At 35.7% G+C, this 25803-nt stretch overlaps 1 protein-coding gene across 1 annotated transcript; it reads right to left on the bottom strand.

Moving 5' to 3' along the window:
• Positions 1-152: 152 nt before the first annotated feature.
• On the bottom strand, positions 153-24615 carry RUNDC3B (RUN domain containing 3B; the record flags this gene model as incomplete). Its single annotated transcript, XM_009872197.1, has 5 exons — positions 153-596; positions 2174-2289; positions 2662-2808; positions 19240-19397; positions 24447-24615. Coding segments are annotated over 5 exons (736 nt in total), but the record flags the coding sequence as incomplete, so codon positions are not given.
• Positions 24616-25803: the final 1188 nt, after the last annotated feature.

Here is a 25803-nt window from a genome sequence, read left to right as displayed (position 1 = left end):
TGGATCTTTAAGTAAAATATTTACTTGCTTGCAAAGACTGGTGTTAAGGATTCCCTGTCTGTTCTGCAAGAGTTGATAGATATTTAAAGCACTGCAGAGAAGCACCATGGCTAGAGTAGGGCCAGGCCATTGCAAGGAGAAACAAAGGTCATGGCAGTTAAGCATGGGACTGATTTCCAACTGTTCCGTTAAAAAAATCAGTCATAAATATCAGATTATATATCCTGTACCTGACCAAGAGCTTTAAATAATTCAAGACTAAAATAGAAAATCTAAAAAGTCCTCTGGGGAAAAAAACTGACAGAATTTGTGAATTGAACAGGTGACCAAGAGAAGAAAAAATAAAGCAGCTTATGTTTTAACGCAGAACCAGCAGTCTTCATTGCAAGTCACTTTATGGAACAGAAACCAAATGCATACAACACAAAGCTCTTCCTTCTTGAGTGTGTCTCAAGATGGTGTTAAGCCTGGACTTGTCATCTCTGTTGTGGGGCTTGCAAGATATTCACTTGATTTCAGACTTGTGAGAGATTTGTAGCTTGCTACTGATGTAAGAGAGCCACAAAGACCAAGCAACGATGGAGTGTCTTCCTTCCCTGTTAAGAAAAACAAGATCACATCGATAAAGTAGCATCTCTTAAATTTGCGTTTGTTGTTCCTGACAGAAAAGTTTTATTCTCATGAGAAGGATGTAAGAAAGAAATAAACAATGCAAACCACACCCTGCCCAACAATTCATTACCAAAAAAAAGTGATGCATAGTTCTCTTGTATCATTTATGGTTCTTATTAGCTGTTTCCACTTCGTATTAGGTCTCATGTTTACCACATTATTTTCAAGTGAATGAATAGCTTTCCCTAGAAATATACTAGATTACCTCTTTTTAAAAAGTTTTTATTTTTAGAAAAATCTTTATTCTCATAAAAAATACCCTTTAAAAACTACATAAAATACACAAAGAGCAGTGCAACACTTTTTGGGCACAGCCCTTGATTTCAACAAGTGTGAGGCAAAAAGTCTGACTACATGAATGGGCTTGATAGTATTTGCAGAAGATTGTTATTTTAATCTTTTAATCAAAACTGCCACACCGAGCTACACCAGAGGTATTTTAACAGCAGGATCACGTGCTGTGTCTTACAAAATTATATTAAAACTTAAATACTAATAAATCTGACTGATTTAAAAGTGAGATGTTATACTACCCTTAAAGACAGAACCTTTAAATCAGAACTTATTCTGTTACTGTCAGTGGTTTTACCATACTTTAATTTACAAAAGATATGACAAAGCATAGCTTCAAGTGATTAATACTGAAAAAAACTCAGTTCAAAGTAGATCTGCATAGGAGCTCTTTTCCCAACAGACATGCTGACTCTATTTCGCTTTCTTTAAGCAAATTTGAAATAATTTAGATTTGAAAACTTTAAAGTTTTTTAAAAAGTTCTAAATTTTACATCCTTGATATTTTCAAACCAACAAATTTTACAGTTATCATCTACTAAGACTCTACGTTGTCAAATCTATTTGAAGTTAACATTGAAGAGATACAAAGAGGATTCTTTACAGCAACTTATGTCCTGTACCCGAAATACTACTGTCAGAAGTCTTAAGAGCGTTTTTCTGCTTTTCACAATTGCCCACAAGATGGAGCAGCTAAACCTGATAAGGGTACAGATTTCGAAGGGGGCGGGTGTGTGTGTCTGTTACATTTATATACTAGCACGGTTTATATCAAATTCCTCTCTCTTATTTTAACAGAAACATTGTCTACATCTTCACAGATAATATTGAATGCAAGATGCAAGTGTGACAGTGGTAGCTGCATATCCAGCGCCTTTTATCTTTCTTTTTAGAAACAAAAAACGAAACTTAAAGAACTGAAAAGATTTGAGTTAGTTATAGCAGAAAGATGCAGAAGGAAGATATGCAACATATGTGAAGCTTAGCTTTAAATACAGCACAAAGTTTTACACTTATTGGGGGGGAATCTTCATAAATCCAAACTTATTTGAAGTATATTCCCCTTAGGGAAACCAAAATAATTTGTGAAATAATGAAGAACATGCCATTGAATGTATATTTTGTTTGCATTGAAAATTCATCTCACGGTGGCTGAAGATTAGAGCTATGAAAAACAGAACAAAATGAAGCCACTACACTGGCTCTCTACCTTCATTTAACAAGTTCACTCCATCCTGTTTCCCATCCTGTGAGTGACCTGGATCCAGAGAGGATTGAGAAAGACTAACTTCTGCTGACAGTTGGTCCAGACTTTGAAAACTCTTCCTGCAAAGCAAGTAACATTTAACAGTAACACATTTAAAGTTCTAACTAGATATTTTTAATTCTCTTTAAATAGTTTCAAAAAAAAACCTGGGCAGTTAATCTTTCTTCTCCTAAAACTTTCTAATTTTTTGTGTTTGCTTTCTAAAACACATTTTCTTCCTAAAGCAATGATTTCCTTTTTTAAAAAAAAATATTCCAACGGAAGGAAATTTTTATGGTAAGCAAGGGAAACCAATTTTTCTGCCAGTTGATCCTTGTACATTGTAACAGGTAATGACAGCAGGATAAATTTCAGAATATGCTAAGGGAAATTTATAATTTTGAGTTTCCCTGTTCTTCTAAAGGTAAAACAAAATAAAATATTCAACTTACTCATCCCACTGTTGATTGTGCTTTCTGTAGAGTAGAGTGTCCAAGGCAACAGCATTGACATCCAGAGCTCCTGGGGAAGGCCACTGATTGGTGAGGTGAGTAGTTAATTCTTGTCTTGATCTCAAGTCATTATTCTTTAGCACAGTCCTGTGAATACAAAAAGCAATAAATCTCAGTCTGTTAAATGTAATTCCTCAAGGCACGTAAAGAAAACAGGACAAATAGTCTCAACCAAGTTGATGTTCTACTTTGAGTGTTTAACAGATTGCGGTTTTCATAAAGGATCTTAAACTGTTCGTTTTTCCTACGGGAAGCAATTTAGAAACTTATTAGAAAAGTATATAGGAACAGAAAAAAGTTGAAATTAGAATCTTTCTACAAAAGCACCAGCAAAGCAATTGCATTCTAAAGATTCTTTCTGCCAGCATGGTGGTAATTAGGAGTCCAACTAGTCTGCAAACCAAACATGGAAATATGATGTCTCTCCCCTGCCAATTTTTGGTTTGCAGTGTAGACATCCCTCTCAGCCCACCCACCCATCCACCATTCAAACACTTTTGCAGAATGATCTAAAACCCAGACATGTTGATTCCATTAAATGTTTCCATGAGAGTTATTCAGTTTTCTACCACCTTAGAGTTTCTGTAATTTATATTTTTAAGTTACAGAAAAATGTGTTAACGGAGTACCTTAAACGTTCACATTAATTTTGCTTCACTTACCCGTGATCAGTTTTCTAAAATTCTGGAAGCTAATACGCCGATATGAGAAATAATATGCCAAAATTCCTACACAAATAAGGGAAGTACATGGTTCCAGCCTAATAGTACAAGATAACCTTCAATCTACCTTTTTACTGCTGTAGAATAACTCTAGTAACAAAAGTAATGTTGGTTGTAAACTCAGAAATCCTCCAATCTATGAAATACTAGGCAATAGTAAAATGCTGCTTTACACCAAGTTTGACTCTCTGTAGCCTGGAGCAAATGGTGAATGTTATGTATCTCATATATGGAAGGAGTTCAAAGCCAAATGCTATCCAATATGCCAAACTGCATAGCAAATTAAATAATTCTTCATGGTACACACACATTTAAGTGAATTAACAAGTAACATTGTCAACAGGCCTATTTTTACAACATAGTTTTTAGACTCATGGTACCTGAACTGGTTAGACCCAAAGAGCAAAATAAGGTAAGACAAGAGGGAAGTCTGTAAGGAATTGTTAATAGCCAACTTTGAGAGAGTAGACACAGCAGTTTTGCAAGGAAAGGCAATGAAGCACCACAGCGAACAAAACTACTTTCAAGAAACTTTTCTCAAAATGAATTCCCCCAGTGTTCACGCAAGTCAATAATCCGCTTTCTCTGGGACCTCCCCCTTCACCCTCCTCTCTAAGTGGCCTATAGGAATAACTACTCTGATAACCCAAAACTCTTGATAATTTCAAATATCTGGTATGGTATTCACTTCCCCTGACCCCATGGGGTACATGGAGCTTTAAACAGGTCTGTTAAAGGCTTATTGATCTGAGGAAACTGAAGCAGTGACCAAGCAAGCTCTTATGAGCTTAGCCCATGACACTGCATTACCTCCTTATTCAGAAGGACTTCTGTGCTTTCAGAGAAGTTTGTAACAGCACACAGTTTATATTAGCAACTATGCAAATTCATACACATGTAACACCTACATGTAAATTTCCGTTTGGACAACTCCTGTCTACTATCACCAAATACTTCAGCAGCAGTGTTAAGCTATTATTAAATAAGTTGCTAATAGTGGAATTCTGACATTTTACATAGGGTCCTATGCTGAGATTTTTCCCACAAATTTTTATGCTATAGTAACCTGAAATTCCACCCTTTTTTCCCAAAGAAATTCTGAAGCAAAGATTAGCCAAACTACTCCAGAGGTTTTAAAATAACAACATTTAAGGACAGTTTTAGCGGATCACTACTTAAACCAATCCATCACGCTCAGGCATCAAGTAGGATACAAAAGTATTCTATTCTCTTCTTAAAACTTTTATGCTTGTATTTTGAATCTTTAAAAATCATTTTGAATATATGAAGTCAGTCCAAACACAGCACTGAGTATCTATAAAATAGTAGTATAGATGATAGCCTTGCAGATTATTTAGCTATGATGAGATTCCACTGCAGCAAAGACTTACTAAAGGCACTGCTTGCAAACAGCAATTCTTTCAAGTTAAACAAAAAGCAAAAGCAGTGTCCATTTATGCATATTAACTAGACCTTGTAGAGTCAAAGTATTAAACTGCACAGAATCACAGAATCATTTAAGTTGGAAAAGACCCTTAAGATCATTGAGTCCAACAGTGCCAAGTGTAGCCCTACACCGTGCCTCTACGGGCCATGTCTACGCAGCGTACATCACCCTCAGACTCACAATGGCCACGAGGCTGACATGATCCTGCTACAAGAGGAAAAGAAATGGAGATAAAAGTGTTTACTACAGAAAGGAGTTTAAAAGGAAGGAAATATGATAAATTTTAATGAAAAAAGCATACAAATTTCAAAGTACTCAATGTGAAAAAACGCTGCACAAGAGTAGAGGGCTGTCCTGCTCCTGGTCAGACAAGAGGAGTTCTTGCTAGAAGTCAAGAGCTCTCGGGAGACAATAATTTAGTTCATCCGAGGCAGATTGAATTTCTACAGTAGCACTCTTGTTCCTCAGAATTCAAATGTGGTAATTAGTGCTGGCCAACTCTAGTCTGCAACACTGCAGGGTTTTAAGAAGGACTTTTCTTAATTATCACAACGAGGTTGATTAAGATTATGAACTTTCCTCTACATGTTTACTGTCAGGCTGTTTAACCAAAAGAAGAATATTACTATTAAACTTATTTATCTGCTAGTATAGCAAAGTAAATTTGATGTATAAAAACTTTCGGAGGAAAAATTTGAATAAAATGATCAAAGAGCAAAAATAAGAAATGCAGAAATGGTGGAGAGGTATAAATGGCAAATAGGAATATTTGTGAAATTTACAAGATTCACAAAACATTCAAGAATAAAATGTAAAATGAGCATTTTTTGTTATTTACACACACATAAAAAACACTCTTCTGGCATTAACTGGGAAATATTTCAAGAGTATTGCCAAAAGTTCCCATAAAAATATTGTAATGTTAATATATAAGCTTCTATAAAATGCTGGTCTGTTACAAAACATACTGACCTAGAACAACTTATGCACAAACGGATTTTATACTGTTGTTTCTGTGTTTGAAAATAAACCACTGATGAGAAACACCAACTGAAAACCAGATTGACCTGAGACATTGAGCCTCAAAGGATATTACTTCATAACTTATAAGCATAAGTTACATGGAACGAAATCCATAATATGTCATAAGAATAATACTTAAGATCACAAGTATGCAGTTCTATTTCTAACTAAAATTCAATAAAATATTGTTCTATTGGTTTTGTAGCTGTGACCATTTAAGGATGATGCCAGATAGGCTTTGTAGGTAACGTGTTAAGACATTTAGGGGGCTGGTTAGCTCAGTGGTTTGAGCGTGGTGCTGACAACAAGGACCAACACTGAGGTCGCGGGATGAATTCCCGCTCGGTCCCCATGTGTTGCCTGGTCTAGTCGAGAGGTGGCGTCCCTGCCCACGACAGGGAGGTTGGATTAAATGATCTCTAAGGTCCCTTCCAGCCTAGGCCATTCTATGATTCTATGATTAATACAGGAGTAAAAGCAAGGATAATCCAAAAAAGAGAAGAAGAAGAGAGACAAAAGGATATACTATAGAGAGAAGTTAAGTTAAAGAAGGAAACACAATCAGGTTTGAATGCAAACTAACAAATGAGCATACACTACGCACTGTTAATTCCTTTTCTTCAGACTGGAAACATAAAACTTGAAAGCCAAAAAGAAGCTAAACTAATGGCTTTTAAATGTAATAATCCCAGAAAGGTAGTCGGTACCTGGAGAATACAGCAGACCTTTGTAAGAGATTTTATGGTTGTTTTTTGAATCGAAGAAAGGCAGTGTGTAAGATATGGCTGAACAAGGTATCTTGGACTAATACGATGAGACTGCAGAGTGCAGCAAGTTTTGTGTAGCTTATAGAGAATACTTAAGAATTTATTACAAGAGCAGGAGTGTTAAACTGATTTATGGTACATCACTTACTCTAGTCATGAAAAAGTTCTTGATTGTCTGAAAGTCTGGGAAATTTTCTACCCATAGACAAACTGGTGTCTTCACCTTCTCTTTGTAATCATGTTGGCAAAAAGGTAGCAGAAGCTCTCTTTTGTGATCTGCAGAAATAAATTTTTTTTCTCCTGCTCTCAACATTTATGCCCTGAGAAGTCCTCACTCCAACAAATATTTCTATAAGATAACTTATAGCATGCTTAAAGTTCTGAAAAACATTGCAAAAATCAAGAAATAGTGAAGAGATGGCAGACAGAGAGACAATATTTCTAATTCCTTTGGACATAATTGCTGAATTGCTATTTTCATACTGAAAAGTGGTGAGGTTAAACCCTGCAAAACGCTTCTTGGGATTTATTACAGCAGAGGGGCATTGGTGGTGCTGGAGACAGAACACATTTTCAAATAATTGTTTTTAAAATTATCAAATATCCTTTGTATTACTTTACAGCATAGATTTCTCCTTAATACACTTACGTAAGAGAAGCACAAAATACACAGCCTCACCATGTTAGCCCAGGATATCCTGTTGAGTTATGACATTTAAATTGTGGTTGTGGTGTTTGTTTTTTAATGTCTAAAAAAAGAAAAACTTCATACAAATTCAAAAATACTGCTGCAGCTAATATCCTGTTAGGAAGAACAAGCAACAAGAGCTGAGAACATCTTCTCAATACTAGACTACATCATTAAAAATTAACAAATATTTGGCTTAGGTTTATATTTTTTGTTCTCTACATCAGGAACCACCATTTAAATTAAGCTCCTCTTAGACAATAAAGAAAAGTATTCAGTAAAAACATCTTGCTAATGAATTCCTGCCTATTAAAAAACATGCTGATGATTCACTAACTAATCAACACTAACATATGGCAAAGTTAGGAACAAGTGTCTGCTTGGAGTGCAGATACCTATGCTTCCTCCAGGCCTGTAAATTTATGTGTAAGAGCTCCTGCCACAGGATTAATATCAGGTTTATACAGTTATTTCCTGAAATGTTTATGCACGCTTTCGACTTTCAGTCCTTTAACTGTGTATTGAAGTAGAGAAAAGTGAGATTCGTGAAGTCTTGCAGTAAACATCCTTCACCAGAGCTCACTAGCCCTGCCTTTGTCAGGTACTCTCCAGAATATTTCCTTACTGATTTCATCAACTTTTATTATTTTATTTGAGATCTTTATTTTATGATTTATTATTTAGAGATTATTTAGTAAGCACATAATGAAATGCAATTGACAAATTGCTGCATTACTGCTCATTTCCACCTCCTACTCCACTGCATGCTGCCCTTTCAGTTGTTCTGGCATAATCACACAGGAGCCATAGGAGATGATACCCTGAAAATGGATCATCAAAATGGTCAATTTAAATTTTTTTTTGAGAAACCTTTTTCTTTTTAAATTTAATTCAAAAGGTAACCCCACAAACAGTTTTGTTTTCACTAGCACCACTTTTGGCAGCTCAGCAGTCTCTCAAGTAAGAAATTACTCCTTTGAATTAACATGTCTAAGACTTCTGCATCTTGAAAATGTGACCTGACTTGATTCCCTCATTCTTAATGGGACATGGGGACAAAAGGCACAGCCTGTATGTGCAGTTTCCACATGCAAAACAGAAGTGAGATAAAAAGGTGGTTATCTTTGGTCAATAGCTATACCATAACTATCATCTGACCTCTGGGAATTCATAAATAAATAAAAAAATAAAAATTAATCTTAAATTTAGTCCAAGCTAATACAGAAAATCCTGGTAGCCACATACAATTTCTGGTCTCATTTTGCTAGATTAGTTTTCCCATTTCCCCTGGATCAAATTCAGATTCATGCCATCAGAAGATTATTCTGAAAAACTCATTTACACAGATTTTTTGTTTAATAAGCAAATAGTCACTTCTGTTTCCAATGATACCTATGAAAAACTAGTAATTTCTTACCTGCGAGTTTAATTTCTCCAAATCCAGAAAATGCCAGTCCAGTTGGCAATTTGACCTCCTACCAGCAGATGAAGACAGGAAATAAACCAAACAGACTAATTCCCTAAGAAAGGGAATTATATCAGATGAGTGCTCCAGTTCAAGTACTACCTAAGTAGTGAAAAGTAAAAGTGAAAATAAAAGCTTAAAAAAAATAAAAACATTTGAATAAGAAAGAACAAGCTTTAAAAACCTTTATTTAGGACAGGAAATATGGAATGGAAACTCAAATTGATAGCATACATGAATACAACTAAAATCTGTAAGAACAACTTTAAAATAAAAACAAGAAGGGAACTCTCAAACTGTCAGTACTGTAACAAGCCAATGAGCTATCTGGACTGGTATGTCATTGGACTTGGAGAAATTAGATCAGCAGGTATGAAAATGATTTACTTACCAGTAGATTTTAGTGCTGCAATACATCACACCTCTCTCAGCTTTGTGCACTGGGCACTGACACAGTATTCCCCAAATTAGATGCCAGAGCAGTTAGATCCCAGCAGACTTTCTAAGGGCAGCTGCTGCAGTGAAAAAAAGCAGGCATGTCCTACCTCACCACATCATCTCACTCCTGACTGGCCAAAAGATCTTCATGTGTCACTCTTGTGCCACAGAACAGATCAGATCCCCTTGGAGATCCTTCAGCAATCTGTTTAGTCCTCCTTTATTATCTCCCAGAGATCTTGAAATATATCCTCCAGTAATTTTAACACTGTTATTAATTTTATACAGCCTTTGATCTCCTTAACCTTTGGAGTAACTTGCACAAGCTTGTGTTGGCAGAAATACCAGCAGCTTGACTCCTGAGTCCTAGTCTAATCAGAGCGGAGATTTTTTTTGAGACTACAGACATCCAGAATGCAACAAAACACACTACAACATGTGAACTTTGCTGTGCTCATTAAAATTCTGCTGCAGCACGTGACTGACACTCTTCATGTCCTTGGACAAATAACCAGGCCTGATTTCTCTAGAGGAGACTAACAGGCACAACTTATCCAGTTTCACCAGATAGTAGGTCTTAACAGAAAACTGGAAAAATACTGAACTTGACCTACAGCCAAACTATTGAAAACATCAAGAGTAGCTCTTAATTCAGTTTTTCAACTCTCAGAGCCTTTCTGCTAGAAAATGGAGGACTCTTAGCAAACAGATTTTTCTGACAATCAAATTTGTCTTTAGTAAATATCTTCTCAAACGGAGATTGTCATTCAAGGATTTCTTTTTCCTATGTCATGTCAATACGTATTAACTGCCTATAGCTGGACTCCTTTTGAAAAGCTATTTCTATGGAAGTGGGGGGCAGGGGAAAAAAATAATAAACGCCCCCAAGATCTTCTTCAGAACAGATCAGAAAAAATTTCACTAAAACCTGTGGTTCTCTGTAATTTTTTAACATGCTTCCCTTGGATTCATTAAATCAGCATGATCAACCACAAAACGGTTGGGAAAACTTTGGGTTGATTAAATAATCATTTTTTTAAACTTTCAGTCATATATTAAATCAGAAAAAAATTTCAGCAAAGTTAGCCAACATTTTAACTGTAAGGTCTATCTTCTGCATAGACAAGTATTTGCCAAGGACAACATACAATCTCTTTCAGAATGTTCTAATTATGTTTCTAATTATAGAAAAAAAAAAAAGAATATGGCAATGTTGACCTACTTTGAAGGACAGAAGACCATGTTGGTTTTAAAATTAAACAAAAAAATGAAGGCAAAAAAAAAAGGCAGTAAGCAATGAGTAACTAAGTTCTTGGTAGCTGAGTGGGAATTATACAACTACAAAACTGCAAACAGTAAGACAGATCTTCAAAGTCTAGGACAACTGCAGGATGAAAAAAACGCAGAATGAAAATCTGATCAAAAGGGAGAAGGGGAGAAAACAACCAACCAACCACACACAGACAAAAGAATATTGGAGAAATGGATGGAGAAAACAAGTGGCAGATAAAAATTTTTGCCAAGTGTAATTTGACTTATATAAAAAAAAAAAACCAGAAAATTTTATTATGTTGAGAGGTCACATAATAATATCTCAATGACAAAAAAAGCACCAACCTAAATCTCAACCTATCCTATGGCTATCCAAATAGAAAGGCAGCTAATAAAATTTCTTGCTCAAGAATTCAGGTAATATCACACTGTATTTTCCTGACTATAACTTCAGACATTTTACTTTTTATATTTTAAGCTTTATTGTGCCTCATTGAAAAAACACAAGACACAAATTTCAGCCCTAAAAGCCCTAAAACTGGATTTCAAGAAAGAAAAACAAGTTCTATCTTAAATTTACAAATACCATACATAATGGACGTACACACACTGACCTATAACTCACCTTTCTTTTGGTCAAATTATTAGTACTTTAGGGAAACTTTAAATTTTATTTTGAAAGTATAAAATGGATTTTTCTATTCATTTTTACTGAGTGAGCCTTAATTCTCAATCTGATTTATACAAGCCTATAAATATAGCCAAATAAAACCGAAATTTAGGATAGTTTAAATATAAATTTCTTTTGTCTAAAGAATATTAGAGAGCTTCCTTCAGTATATCAGTGATAAAGTAATATACAGAACTAGCCTCTCCCCACCATTCTAACCCGGCACTATCCTTCTACCCTTACAAAAACATTATATTTTTCCCATTTGTCATTTGAAATTCATTTAGTTTGATATTGAATTTCATGTAGCTTGCATGAAATATATTTGAAGAATGTAAAAATAACTTCTCTTCCACCCTTCTTATTTATGCATAAGCACTAGCAAGTACTAGCTTTTCCCATCAATATCGTTCACATTATAGAAGCAAATCTACAGTAAATGCATATGAGAGTTAAGAAATGAAGCAAGCAAAAGGGGGAATCTCATAAGCAAATGATAATGCAAATTTACTTATCTAAATGGCTAAAAAACAAAGAGACCAAATTCAATCTCTGTTATTGTGTTCTAGGAGTTAATGATTATGCACCTTGATTGATTGACCCTATTTTTTAGCTGATGGTCTCTATTCCCTCCATTTGCAGTGAGTATCAAGTTATTCAAACCCTTTTAGGAAATCAAAGTCTCAAGTTCACTTGTTCTAGACATGAGATAATTGTCTTTGTGGAATTAAAAGGGGAAAACATCGATGACTGTTGTGCAGGACCTTTAGCATGACTATGTCAAAACAAGTTTTCTTTTTCTGCCACAGTTCAGGTAAGTTCAGGTAATATTAACAGAGGAATAAGCTCCATGATCCACATAATATGCTTTCCTAGTAGGAATGAGAGTCATTTGTAAATGCATTCATTGAGGCCCTCCAAAAGTTTAATACTTTTCACCATTGCTCTGAAAGGCCTCACTTCACCCTGCTCCTAAGCTTACAATTCCACATTGGATAAAAATTCTGAAATTTGGAATACATGAAGTGTTAATGTCCAAGTAACTTAAAGCTTTCTGACATGCTACTTTTATGCCTTTATCCACAGAAGTGGAGCTATGTGAGGGGAAGAGAAAGGATGCCACTACAAAACCAGTTTTAGTATTACACGTTACAGACACAGAGGAGGGGCCATATTGCCATGCTAATGTCATTAAGTATGCAAAATGTTCAAAGGAAAGTCCCCATGGTTCTCTAATACACAAAAGAGAAGGGGGGAAAAAAATAAAGAGACTCCTTACAAAAATCAGTATTTTTCACTTTGGAGCAAACCAACATTTTGCTGTAAACACACTAACATGTATTTTCCTTGAAGACACCAAGATCTTCAAAACCTTTCAGATTTTTTAAAATGTAAGGTTTATTTTAACACAAACCCTTTAAAACCCATGACTGAGATATTAAAAAGTAAGAGCTTAAAAATAAATCTCTCCCTATCTGCCACATCTTGCAGAGTAAGTTCTTTTCTTCAGGCTGCTATCAATCCAGAAACTTTCGGTGTCCTGCTGGGCCCAGATGAACTTTTCCTAGTTACACTTTTAAGCAAAAAGCTAACTCTCATGTCTTCACAGGTTTCCACTTAACTGAAAGTAGAACTTCCCTTCTTAGTGCCTATCCACAAATTTGTAAAACATCGTCTATGCTCTTAAAAAAACCCCAAAGTACAGATATGGTGAGAAAAGAAGGAGGTAAAACCAGAGCAGACTGCACAACTAAGATCTTAAAACTGCAGCCACAAACTTGAGGGAGACGGAGGACATACAGGAAATAGTACAAGTGAAAGCGTGGCTAATGGGAATTATGGTTTGATAGCAAGGATCCATGAAAGCTTTAAAAAGAAAGAAGGATTAGCATTGTCAGTTTTGACATTCTAGGAAAGAAATTCACCAAGAAGATCAAAGATTAAATTTTAATTTCTCACTTCCTTTCAGTGAGAAAATACAGCAGCTACGACAAATCAGATTTACTGTATTTATGCAGTTGAGGAATTCAGCTTCTTAAAAAAAAAAATCTCCTAAGAGGACTATCTGAAAATATAGGTAAGACTGTTGAAAAAGTGATCCAGCTTTACTGTTTCTCCAGACGATCTAGTTTTTGAGTGAGAGTTACAAAGCCAGGCAACCCATATTTAGTTTTATTCACAAGGAGATATCAAACACAGGCTAAATTTTGAAGCCTTTGCTCAGACCTTTCTACTCCTTTTTCGTTGGACAAGCTTTTCTCTGCTTTGTCCCTGACAGCACAGTCACAGTCTACACACTCTACAACTTTGTGCCTTCATCTGTGACCCTCCTTTGCCTGCTCTTAGGCAAACAAAACAGATCCTTGACAAAGCAAGGAAGAGCACAGATACTATTTTCATAAGCAAGTTTTTTTTACACTAAACGGGTCGTGATCAGTCTCTTGAAAGGAGTCATCTTTGCTACAAAGAATATATTCCTTTAAGTACTCCATAGCAGATCTGATAGGACATGGTGTGTTTGAAACAGAGAAGCTCATTTTACCCTGGACTTAAATTGGTATGAATCTACTCTAGCCATGCTGCTCTCACGGGACTGTTGTGGTTATATTCAGGTGCTTCTGAGAAGGAGCCAATGGATTTCTCTGAAAGGCAGGATACGTTAGCCTGAGCTCACTGCAGTGCTGGCATAAGGAAGAATAAGTGTGTGGACAGAGCACTCCCAACAGTCAACGTCTGGAAGAGTGTGTAGTGTGACAGGTGTGTGTAACTCAGGAGTAGAAACGCACACAGAATATTTACCTTAATTAAAGAGTGTCACTGAAACAGTCTCTCAGGGTTGCAACTAAGCTGTCATTTCCTGTCTTTACAAAGATATTTATATTATTCAGATAGGAACCGTAGTATTGGATCTATTGGATGGCTACATTAAAGCATTAAGAATAGAGTACAAGCACTGTTTGAGCCATGAAATGACTGACCAGTTCTGAAGTAACAGCCAGACAAATTAAATAACTCTAAAATTTACAAAATATTCTTAATTATATGGACAAACTTAATACAATGTAAGATGTGAGTGTCCCTACAATTTAATTTCAGTCTTATTTGTGCCATAAGCAAAGACAGAATTCCAAATACAGAAGAGTCTTCTTCTCTTTCCTTCCCTCCACAAAACACCAGAACAAGTCAGGGATATGGGAAGAAACAGCACAGGAAGATAAAAAACAGAGCACTATAAAATACAGCATAGTCACTGAATCTAAAATACATTTTCAACACATGTGATAATTTTTTAAAAAAATAATTAAAATATTGCACCAGTTAGAACAAAGGGTCTATAACATCTTAGAAGAGGCACACCAGCCTAAAAATCTGAAAAATATCTTGGGAGGAAACCCATGTTGATAATCATTATGTAAATCACTGTTGTAATTTCAACAAAAATCACAGCAGAAGAAAAAAAAAGTAAAGAATTTTAACTTGAGGTTTTTTAACCTTTGTTGCTTTCCTTTTCCTCTACTGCCTTTTTTTTTGTTAAAGTCATTAGCTTTCATAACATCAGTGAGTCACTGAGCAAGAGATGAGTCACTATTCAGCAAATCAATGGAATCTCTCTTGTAACATACATAAATATCAAATTCAGATGCAGAATCTGAACTTTAAAGTAACAACGATCAGGAAAGTTTGCCTTAGACACAGGTAGTGTGTAAGTCAAAAGAAAGACTAAGAATCACCCTAAGGGAGAAAAAAGCCTATTTAAGATGAGATGAAGAGTTTTAATGCAAGGATGTTGTGGGCGAATATTTCAAGATTTTACCCAGATGCTTTTTTGATGGAGCTAACTAGTCCTTCAATGCAGTGTTCTCCCAAGTGGGGTGCGTAAGACAATCCTTTGGGGTACAGAAAGAAAATACTATTTGTTTTGCTAATAAATCAATAAAATAATTAACAATAGTGTTTATTTCATCTTCATGCCATCCTTTTTCATTTCTGTTTTTATGTATGTTTTATAATGTACTTAATATATTAGTACAGTAGTACATATTTATAATTTATAAATAAATATATCTATATTAGGGGTGTGTGCTCAGAATTTTTTACTGATTGGGTGCCCAATCAAATGTTTTTCTGCTCCAAGAGACGCTCAACACTTCTTTGCAGAATCTTAGAGGAGAAAGAAATAGCTAACTCCGAGAGCTTTGAATACTCCAGGATACAGTCTTCTGATGATTTGGGATCCCTCTCCCACCATATTTTGAATGTTAAGGAATCCAAACTGTTTTCTTCAGTTAGGCATGTCATGGATCACAGGCTTTTCTTGCCTGTTCTCCTGTAAGCTATTATTTTTAAGCACTCCCCATGTGTTGCCTGATCTAGTCAAGAGGTGGTATCCCTCGTGGCAGGGAGGCTGGATTAAAATGATCTCTAAGGTCCCTTCCAGCCTAGGCCATGCTATGATTCTGTGATTAAGAACTACCCTAACCTCACTGTGAAAACACACTATTTCTGCAAAAGAGTGATCTCTAATGTGCCACTACACGTCCCAGGCAAAAACATGCAACAGTGATGGCAGACACTTCTGAAGAAAGCAAATGAAAGACAGATTATGCCTCATTGTTACTGCAATTGACACATACCACCAGGCAGTCACTTCATCTGGAGATGCTGAACGTGTGGGTAAAAGAGCAAGCCGTTCTTGGAACAGAACAGAGCATTTCAGTTGGAAGAGACTTCAAACGATGACGTAGTCCAACTGCCTGATCACTTCAGGGCTGATCAAAAGTTAAAGCATGTTATTAAGGACATTGTCCAAATGTTTCTTAAACACTGTCAGGTCTGGAGCATCGATAACCTCTCTAGAAAGCCTGTTGCAGTGTTTGACCATGCTTGCACTAGGTTAAACACATTCAACTGGTGATCAGGTGGTCTATTGCAGTTTCACTTCTCTAACTCGATTTGCCATCAGACATCAGCTGCAAAGTGAGATGTCCACTTCCCAGATGGGTGACCCTATTACAAAGAAATCCAATTAAGCTGAGAGACACAAAAATTGTTACTGTTTTGTGAATTGCACATGTGGTAAATTTTCAGCTTCACTATTTTCCAGACATTGGCATTCGTGAGATCCATGAAATAACTTTTATATAAATTGAAAATTGTGTTATTCATTGTAGTTTGGATACTCAAGCATGTGAGAAATAAAGAATACTCAAAATTATAGAACTATGAATTTTGAATAGCAGTCTGTACAACAAAAACTACTTCCAAGTTTCTCCAGTCTCCTATCTCCGTATTTATTTCATGCTTTATAGCAAACTGCCTTGTTAAATGTAAATATGGAAAATTTCCTCTGTAGGTAATTTAATTTATAACTGCAGGCCTTGTTGATCATTAGTGTTATCTGGTTTCCATGTCAGCAACAATAACACTGTATACTGCCAAAAAAGTCGGATCTTAGTTCCTCACCAGTACTTTGTTAGGGAGAGGCAGACCTAGACATAGACTCAGATTCTGTCCACATCCATTAAGAATATAGGTAAAACATTTTGACTTGCAGGCCTGTGAAGTATCATTCTGGAAACATCAACAAATACTTACTCAACAGAAGTCTAAAGCGGTAGAACTTGCTACTGTAACAACAACAGCCAGTGGAACAGAAAAGCATCATTAAAAAGAAAATATATAGTGTTTATTTATAATAGTTTCCATTACACAGCAAAGGATCCTAAATCAAATCTCAAAGTGTTTTACAAACAGTAACGTAGTATGCCTTGGGCAGAATTACAGTCCCAAACTTCCTTATACCTATATATACACATAAATATTCAAGAAGATTACAGCATACATTCACTACTTCAAAATGCTACTAATGGTAGGGCACCAAAACATTAAGATTTGGAATTACACAAAAATAATTTTAAAATGGCCGGACAATAAAAAGTAATTGGCCAAAACTCATGCCTCTTTACAGACACATTAGTGATACAACATGTTCTGCCACCAGGTCACCCTTGGTCAGGGGAAAAAAAAAAAGGAAAAAACAACTATGAAAGAATGATTAAAAGATGTTAATCATGACTGGTGTTGACCATGAGAAACCTGCTAGGAATATGCCTTCCCTTTCCTCTCCCCCATGTGGAACTATGAGCTCCTAACACAGTTAAAGAAGCATTCATCTGACAGGCACGCTACACTCACATCAATAACAATGTGAAATTATACCACTCTCTCCAACTATGCAGTGCAGTCCAGGTTCCTGACTGCAGTGCCTCACAAACTGCTATACAAGAACACACTGTCAAGATATGACAGAAACTGTTCCACAATTTGAGCCTTTACATAAGCAAAGCCAGCACATGAAGTCAAACCTCAAAGACCGATATCTTTAGAATAGCCTGATTGAATATAGCTCAGCTAAAAATTAACAGCAGGCTTGAACATTCAAAATTTCCAAGTACCAGATTAGGTTTAAATGAGCTCACACCTTCCGCCCTCCTCCCCCAGATAATCAAGGAGGCCAAAGATGTATAACATGAATTATTAGCTGTATCAGTAAGTTCAGAAAAGAACTTCAGAACAGGTATCTCTCAGAAGCTTACAATTGGGGAGGAAATAACGCTAAGAAAAACATTTTTTTTCTTCCTCTCAAATTTTTTTTTTCTTCCTCAACTCTCAAATTAGCATAAATAAAATGCAAGGGCTGTACTCCTGAGGATTTGCATACTTTCATAATATCCATTTCTAGCATTGGCAATAAAACAACCAAACACAAGACAGAGGGGAAGTTAAAACAAAAAAAAAAAAAGCTTTGTTTACAAGCAAGAAGTACTCTGAAAAGGCCCTTCTGGGAGGTGTCTCTATGAGACATTAGGTAGCGGGAACCAAAGTACCTCAAAGCCATCTTTACGTTCTTTCCATCCTGGATTGTTTCAAAGGCCACAGATGACTTCCATTTTACCTCAGGGGTCAGACACATATGAATTACTCCAGATATAAGGTAAAATAAATTATCCTGTATTTGTTATGAACAGAATGGAACATACAATTACTGCAGATGCATACTATAGCAGTCTTGTGATAATTTATCCCCACGTAGTGAGTCTTCCATGGATCAGGGCCCTTAAACATTGCCAGGAAGTGTTTCTGCAAAAGGACAGTACCTCCCTACCGATGAACAGGGCTGAGAGAATAAACTATGCAAGGATCATAAGACACTTGAACATTTATCATATTAGGAGTCACATATGCTATTAAAAAATTAAACCTTCTCTTGTTTTCGCATTTTGCCTTGGATTGAAGAAAGAGTGAGTAGCAAATGGTTTCGTCAGTTTTAATATTTTCAGGACTACCAGATGAACTTCTGCAATGTCTGAGCCCCTCGAAAAATAAAACAGAATCTCTACAAAGAGAATATTTCTTTATCCACTCCTGCTTAACATTTTAAAAGCAGTGTTCAAGAACAAGCTGCTTCCAATATTTTTAAGGGTAGTCTTAAAGTTGGAAGTAATAAAAGAACATTTTATAAAAATGTTAAAAATTTAAGCAAGTTTACTCTAAGCTATTTCAAACTTAAATAAAAAATTAATTTCAGAATTAGTCTGTCTTACATTACTGCAGTTTTCAGGGGAGCCATCTCTGACTGTAAGACTTCTCAGGGAAAAAAAAAAAAAAGCTAAAATACATCAATTTCCTTAAGTTTGTCTCATTTCCACAGGACCACTAATTCTTTGTATTCTTTGTAACATTTATAAAAATGTTAAAAATTTAAGCAAGTTTACTCTAAGCTATTTCAAACTTAAATAAAAAATTAATTTCAGAATTAGTCTGTCTTACATTACTGCAGTTTTCAGGGGAGCCATCTCTGACTATAAGACTTCCCGGGAAAAAAAAAAAAAAGCTAAAATACATCAATTTCCTTAAGTTTGTCTCATTTCCACAGGACCGCTAATTCTTTGTATTGTATAGTTAAATAAATTAAATAATTTAAGTAATACTGCTCTAACAACATTTCTCCATTATACTAACTTACAACTGGTCTTGCAGTTCCACAATGATATATTCCAGCTGTTCCTTCTCCATTTTATGGGCTAGATCCATATCTTCAATTCTTTGTAATAGCAGCTTATTCTGTGAGACAGATTCAGATAGCTGGTTTTCTCTGAGTCGTACCAATTCCTCAAGGTAACCCTGGAAATAAAGTGTTAGAAGGCTTTAAAACACACTCTATCAAAAAAATCTTTTCAGTACATACAATCACATTTTTCTAGTGTAAGATATATATGGTTGTACTTTGATTTTGTTGTAGTTTTTTTTGTGTGTTGTTTTTGTTTTTTAAACAGACTAGTAAATTGACTTAAGAAAAGTATGATGTTTCCTAACAGGTACCAAAAAACCCACGTACTCATTTATATTCCCGTGGACAAAGAGAATAATGGATGAAGCAATGAGACAGGAATGCCATCAGCAAGAAATGCTAATTCATTTTTTAAAAACAACATAGAGTAGTGACTAGTGCAAGAAAAAGATCAAAACTCTATGACTTAACAGATGCAGGATAACAGATATTGCATAGGAACAAGAGTAGAATGTATCTATATGGATATAAAAAAAATCCAATATTATTTTAAAGTTTGAAAACTGCAATACCACAGCACACATTAAAATTACAAAGATGGAAGTTACTGAAATAAATAATCATCTACAGGAAAGCATAAAGTAGGACAGCTGGTGAAGCTCCCTTCTATTAGTAACATGGGACATGTACAGCTGGAATGTACGTGTGCACTTATGTCATCAATTTTCCAGCTGACACTATAAAAGATACAGGACAGTACTAATCATACACAAAAAATCCACAATGTGAGTATTTAACAGTAGCTGTGATGGCATACTGGTCACCAATTATGTTCACAAATTACACATCTGGTTACAATACCAAGCAGCTATTTCTTCTTCTTCAAGCAGAGTTTCAGTATGTCAGATAGTAGTAACTTACCAATTCTTAGTTAAAGCTGGATACAATAGGTCTCTATGCATAAAATTTTGCACATTCTGTGTGTAACTCCTTCACAGGTACCCACATTATGAAAACTACCTTTTGTAATATTTTTTTTTAGATGCGGAACAAGTGTAGTCCTGTTAAGTAAGAAAATGGGTTTCATGCCAGCTAGTAGTAAAATGCTCAGTTCAGGGTTGGGGAGCGCCAGTATGAGAAACAGGATGTTGTTTCTGTAAATACTGCAAATACCTCTACCTATAATGACACAGATATGCATCATTCCACCAGTGAAAGCATGTAAAACTCCAGTACAAACAGTATACAAAGAATTTAGGAGTTCACTACACCGAAGTGAACAGTTTATACCGTTCCAAAATAGGGAAGGGATAACAACTTCCATGTAAGTGAAAAATGTGTAAACTATGACTCATTAACCTGGGTAAGAAACAACTTGGAAAAGACAAACTCATTATATTTCCAGAGTGGCCTGGAGAGGGCAGAAAGGAAGCAACTGTTCATAATTTTTTTAAAACATAAGAGCTAGGCACAGTGAAATTAAAGCTAGTAAGAGCCAGATTTGGAAGACAGAAAAGGAGGTGACTTTTCACACAACAGATGGTAGATAAGCAGAATGCTTTGCCGAAAAGCGGTTCGGATGCTAAAAATTTACATGAGGTCAAGGGGATATTTGACAAGTATTTGGGAGAAAGATCCATCATGGGTTACTAAACAGACAAATCTTATCAGCTTCAGGAAGTCCTTCAGCTGATATGCATTGGCCAAGAAAGTATTAGAGGAAAAACAGTGCATATACATTTCCTTTGTTTTTATTTTTCCCTCCACATATACTTTGGGCAAGTATCCAAGAGAGGATAGTAGGATAAACAAGGATTCTTGGTCTAAACCAACACAGCACCCTTGATTCAATAAAGCAATGCTAGGATCTGCCTTGCTAAAATAATATCTGACCCTATCCTACCATTTCAACAACTCAGAAGACACAGATATCTTTATCTTAGCTGCAATCCAATCACTTGTCATATTGTGACCCTGGTAAACATCATTCACCTGTGCAATTAATGACTTCAATACGCATACTTAGGAGGTGCAAAAGGAATTCATCATTGTTTGTGCAAAGTGAATGATAACAGACCAAAAGAAAGATCTATCAGACTCACTGTACCAGTTACTAAGTGTGTTATTTTCAACTTGGTCTTCTTGCCACAAGCATCCAGTTTTCCAGCAGGCAAAATGTCAGAAAGCCCCTTTGTTTGAAAGGGTACACCCTGTCTCTGATTAATCGGTAGCTACTGCACCGTGTGCAACTTGATTGTAGCTGCAACTTATTGCCATGAAAAGAAGTCCCGAAAAGAGGAGAGAAACAATCAGGAAAGGAGCTCTATCCACAGTCCATCTAACCTCTTGAGAGTCATTTGTTCAAGTTCTAACAGAACAGATGTAGTATAGTTGAGGTGAATTATGGAATTATTTGGCAAGCATATACCAAGCAAAAATTAGCAGAAAATAAAAAAGAAATTAAAGAAATAAAAAGGAATTATTCTGCTGCTGTAATTGTCAAGTAGGCATTCTAAAGGAGGACAATTATGGGAGCATCAATGGCTGTCATGGTAGCTATCATTCTGAAATTGTATTAAATGCACCAAAATTTTTATAGAGTTATAAAACTGACTTGAATTTACCCCTACGTTAATTAACTATAGAAGCTGGCAATTCATTAAGAGAATGTTACCAGGGATAATGTGTCTCGCTAAAATAGTAATGCTCAAAAAAATTGAAAACCTCAGTACCAGATCAGCAAGTAACTTACCACGGGATAGAAATGTTTTTGGATCTTAGACTCATGAATAAACCAAAGCCTCTCGTTGCTGCCTCAGCCACTGAATAGCTTTGTGCTTTTGCAAGCACAAACTTTCCCAGTGGCTCTGGGGAGTGGACTTGGACATCATGTTTTGATACTTTTTTCTACGGAACAACTTTCATGGAGTATCCTTGGAAACGAATGACCTGGATGCATCAAGAAAACAAACATTGACCTGTTTTGTTTTCTTCGATGCTTCTCCAGAGCTGACTACACTTTCCTTGTTAAACCTATGTTTTCGTCTGGACACAAGGATGAAATGCTGTCTTGAATACATTCTTACACTTCAAAGACTGTAAGAGTGTGAAGGGAAAGGTTTTCATTTTGTTTGTATTTTTGAAGAGATTCATTCTGAATGGCAGATTTTGGTTTTCAAAAGCACGGAAAATGTCCTCTGTATCAGAGATAGTCCCAAGGAATAACAAGTCCTTTCCAAGTGGAAAGTGATACCACATCAGCCGAGGAGATTGTACCAGCAACCTGGATGCCAACGTTTCGGGTCATATGTCAAAATAAAGAAGACTAACAGACTCAGAGTAGAAAAGAAATAATTGTATGCATATTTTTAAAAATACCCCTCACATCTGTCATCCCATAGTAAGTATGAATTTTTCACTGTTACTTAGAAAAACCTTAACTAGGCTTTCTCATATGCATTCACATAAAGCAATTTTGATTCTGCCTTTTCCATATTAAGACTGACATTTAGCAACCCATAGCAACATTTGCCCTAATGAACTGAACAAAGCCAGGACTGCTGCTCAGGTATATCCTCTCAGTCTGGCTATATCTGGCTATATCAAGTTCCAAGGGACCATGACTTAAGTTATACTGGTTATTTGGAATGATCACTGGCAAACCTCATTCACAAACCATGACCTGAAATAATTTTGGAGAGTGCTAGTTGTTCCACGCCAAAACCATGCCAAGAATCATTCTTAGAATTTAAATATGTAGGTGACAGAGTTGGTACCAGAACCTGGGTCATAGTGAACGTATTGAGTTCCAGCTGACAGAATTTCCATTTTAGATTCCATATGCCCTTGCTTTTTTTTTGTAATGGTTTTTCTTCTCAGTATGATAAAAACTAGAAAGATAGTAAGAATCTTGTGCTTCTAAGCTTCTAATGCCCTAAATTAAGGGAAATAATCACACCCTCAAGGACCCATACATAGATTCAGTCTTTCATACGATTTACTGTGTTCAGTGTTTCACCAAAATCATATATTCGAAAAATACCAAAATCATATTCGAAAAAAAGAAGACTAAAAATACTATCAATGTTCTTTAAAATCATAACCATTTGTTTTTCTTTTTTCTTCCCTTTAACTTTTTCTGACACCTCCTTTTTTTTTTCCTGTGCACTATTTCTTCAGTCTGTACGAACAGTCTTCCTCCACAATGTGCCACTAGCTAAGAGACATTGTTGTCTCTGGCATTGTAATATGCTGTTATGAAAAAGTGACAAGCACTTTGCTTTTAAAAATACTAAAACACTAAAAAGTTTGGACATGTATTTCAGTTCACCTTCAACTTACAGTAGTTTGGTTGGTAGAAGAGGAACCTACCTTTTTTTTTTTATAATAACATTTAATCTGCCACCTAGATTATTAACATTAAATACAAACACATGGTGGTTTCCTTTCCCATTCTAGCCTGAAGCAGGTATTTAAGCTACATATTTTTAAAAAACCCACCTCAGTATCACTGAGAAAATAGTTTTGCTTTTCATTCCTAAATGAATTACTTTGTTGATATTTTTAGATGTTTAAGAGACGGGTGGATGTTGCATTGAGCGGAATAGTTTAGTAGGTTGATAGGGCTGAGACAAAGGCTGGATTTGATGATCTTCTAGGTCTCTTCCAGCTGATACAGTTCTATGATTTGTTTCATCTAAGATCAAATGTTAAAAGTTTAACATTACTATCATTGTAAAAAGCCTTCATCTGGCAGGCTACAAACATCAGTAAGATTCTACAGCCTCGAAGGAAGAACAGAATCATGTGGACAGTTGTGTCTGCTTCAAGATCACAACCTAACGGCTTCAGAGACACACTGTGCCTGTAACTCTCAGGTTGGAAAAAGGAGCCAATGCTTCTACATTAGACTGTGAAATCTGATCTCAGAATTGTTATTACTACTACTATTATTACTATTACCTTCCCCAAAAAAACCTCTTTTCCCTCAAATCAGCGAGCAAAGATATTTAGAATCTCTGAAGATCATAAAATTTAAGACAACTTACATGAAGCTAAATAATATTTAATATATTTTTCTTCCTTCAGTTAAATGGATATGGCACCACTTGGTTGGTGATGAGCTTTGGTTCCATCACCCCCCCACAAAACTAATCTTTTACCTTCTGTTCCAATGCAAGCCGGTACTTCTGTTCTACCCTTTTGCATTTGTTGTACCAACTGTTTTCATCCGTGATGAAAAGAGGACCAATGTTCTCTGGAGTACTGCCTTCACTGCCACTACTGCCCAGTGTTCTTAGCTCTTCTTCATCACTGCTGATGCTGTCAGAACTGAAGGATCATATTTATTAGCCAAATGAAAACTCTGTTTGTTAAAATGCAAATTCCCCTTGAAATTAAAGCACCACAATTCTTAAAGTTATCCAAAGCTCTGTAAACCGAAAGAATTGAAATGTTGGGATAGGATAGATTACCAGTTATATTTCAAGGTTCTATTTGCATAGCCACCTAAATAATCGGCAAAAATTTGCTTGTGATCTTAGTCAAGTTGTCTTAGGCAGGTCAGATAGCTGTATATGGGATACTCTCCTGGAATGCAAAGGACCAATGCACTAAAATATGCTGTCTAAGGAATTGGTGACTTAATCATTCTTTCACAAATTCCGGGCAAAGAGTAGTATTTGAAAATAGATTTTATTTGTCTCTAAAAAAGCAGAAAAAAAGTTATTGTCATTAGGTTAAATCTTAAATTTAAATGAGAGTGTATAATTAAGGTTCTAATGAAGACCATGCACCTCTTATTTCACAGAACATAAGCATCTCCCTACATTGTATGCCGATTCATTGTTAAAATATCTCTGTAACATCCAGAATCAATGTATGCCAGAGAACTCAGACATCTGTCTGAAAGAATTCTAATTAATCCCAATACTCATTTGAAATTCTCCCTTACAACTGCTTTCAGCTGTATTAACAGCATTTAGTATTTTTTTTAGTAGGGATGACCCAACCTCATGATCCTGTTGATGCAAATTCTGTTTTAACTGAACCATGCAATTTGTCATTAACATGTAAGCTAATAAGAACTTCAAGAGGATAACTAGGATGTTTCATGTTCAGTTGCATATCTTCAAGATCAGAGGAGCAAAAGGTACCTTGAAGGTCAGATTAGATATGCAACTGGTCATGATTTTGTCGTATGCGTTAACCGTTCATTCTGCTCATCTGTCATATCTTACCATTTACCAGGGCATATATAACTCTTAGTTACAAAATAACTATTTGTAAGTTTCTGGCTACATAAAAAAGGCCCAAGAGAAGGGACACCTTGGTCTGGTGATCTTCAAAGGAAATAAAAAAAAATTTCTTGCTGAACTGTGATTCTAATCCAAGTAAACTAAACTGGTATGACTCAATGTGATGAATCATGTAATAATTCCACCAGACTGAGTGTACAGGTTTGTATTTAGATATGGGTATTATTTTGAATATGTGTCTTGGGTTACAATATGTAACCAA

Source organism: Apaloderma vittatum, unplaced genomic scaffold (assembly GCF_000703405.1).
Source record: "Apaloderma vittatum isolate BGI_N311 unplaced genomic scaffold, ASM70340v1 scaffold21546, whole genome shotgun sequence".
NCBI lineage: Eukaryota > Metazoa > Chordata > Aves > Trogoniformes > Trogonidae > Apaloderma > Apaloderma vittatum.
Note: the sequence above shows the minus strand (reverse complement) of the source record. Positions and strands in the feature narration are given on the sequence as shown.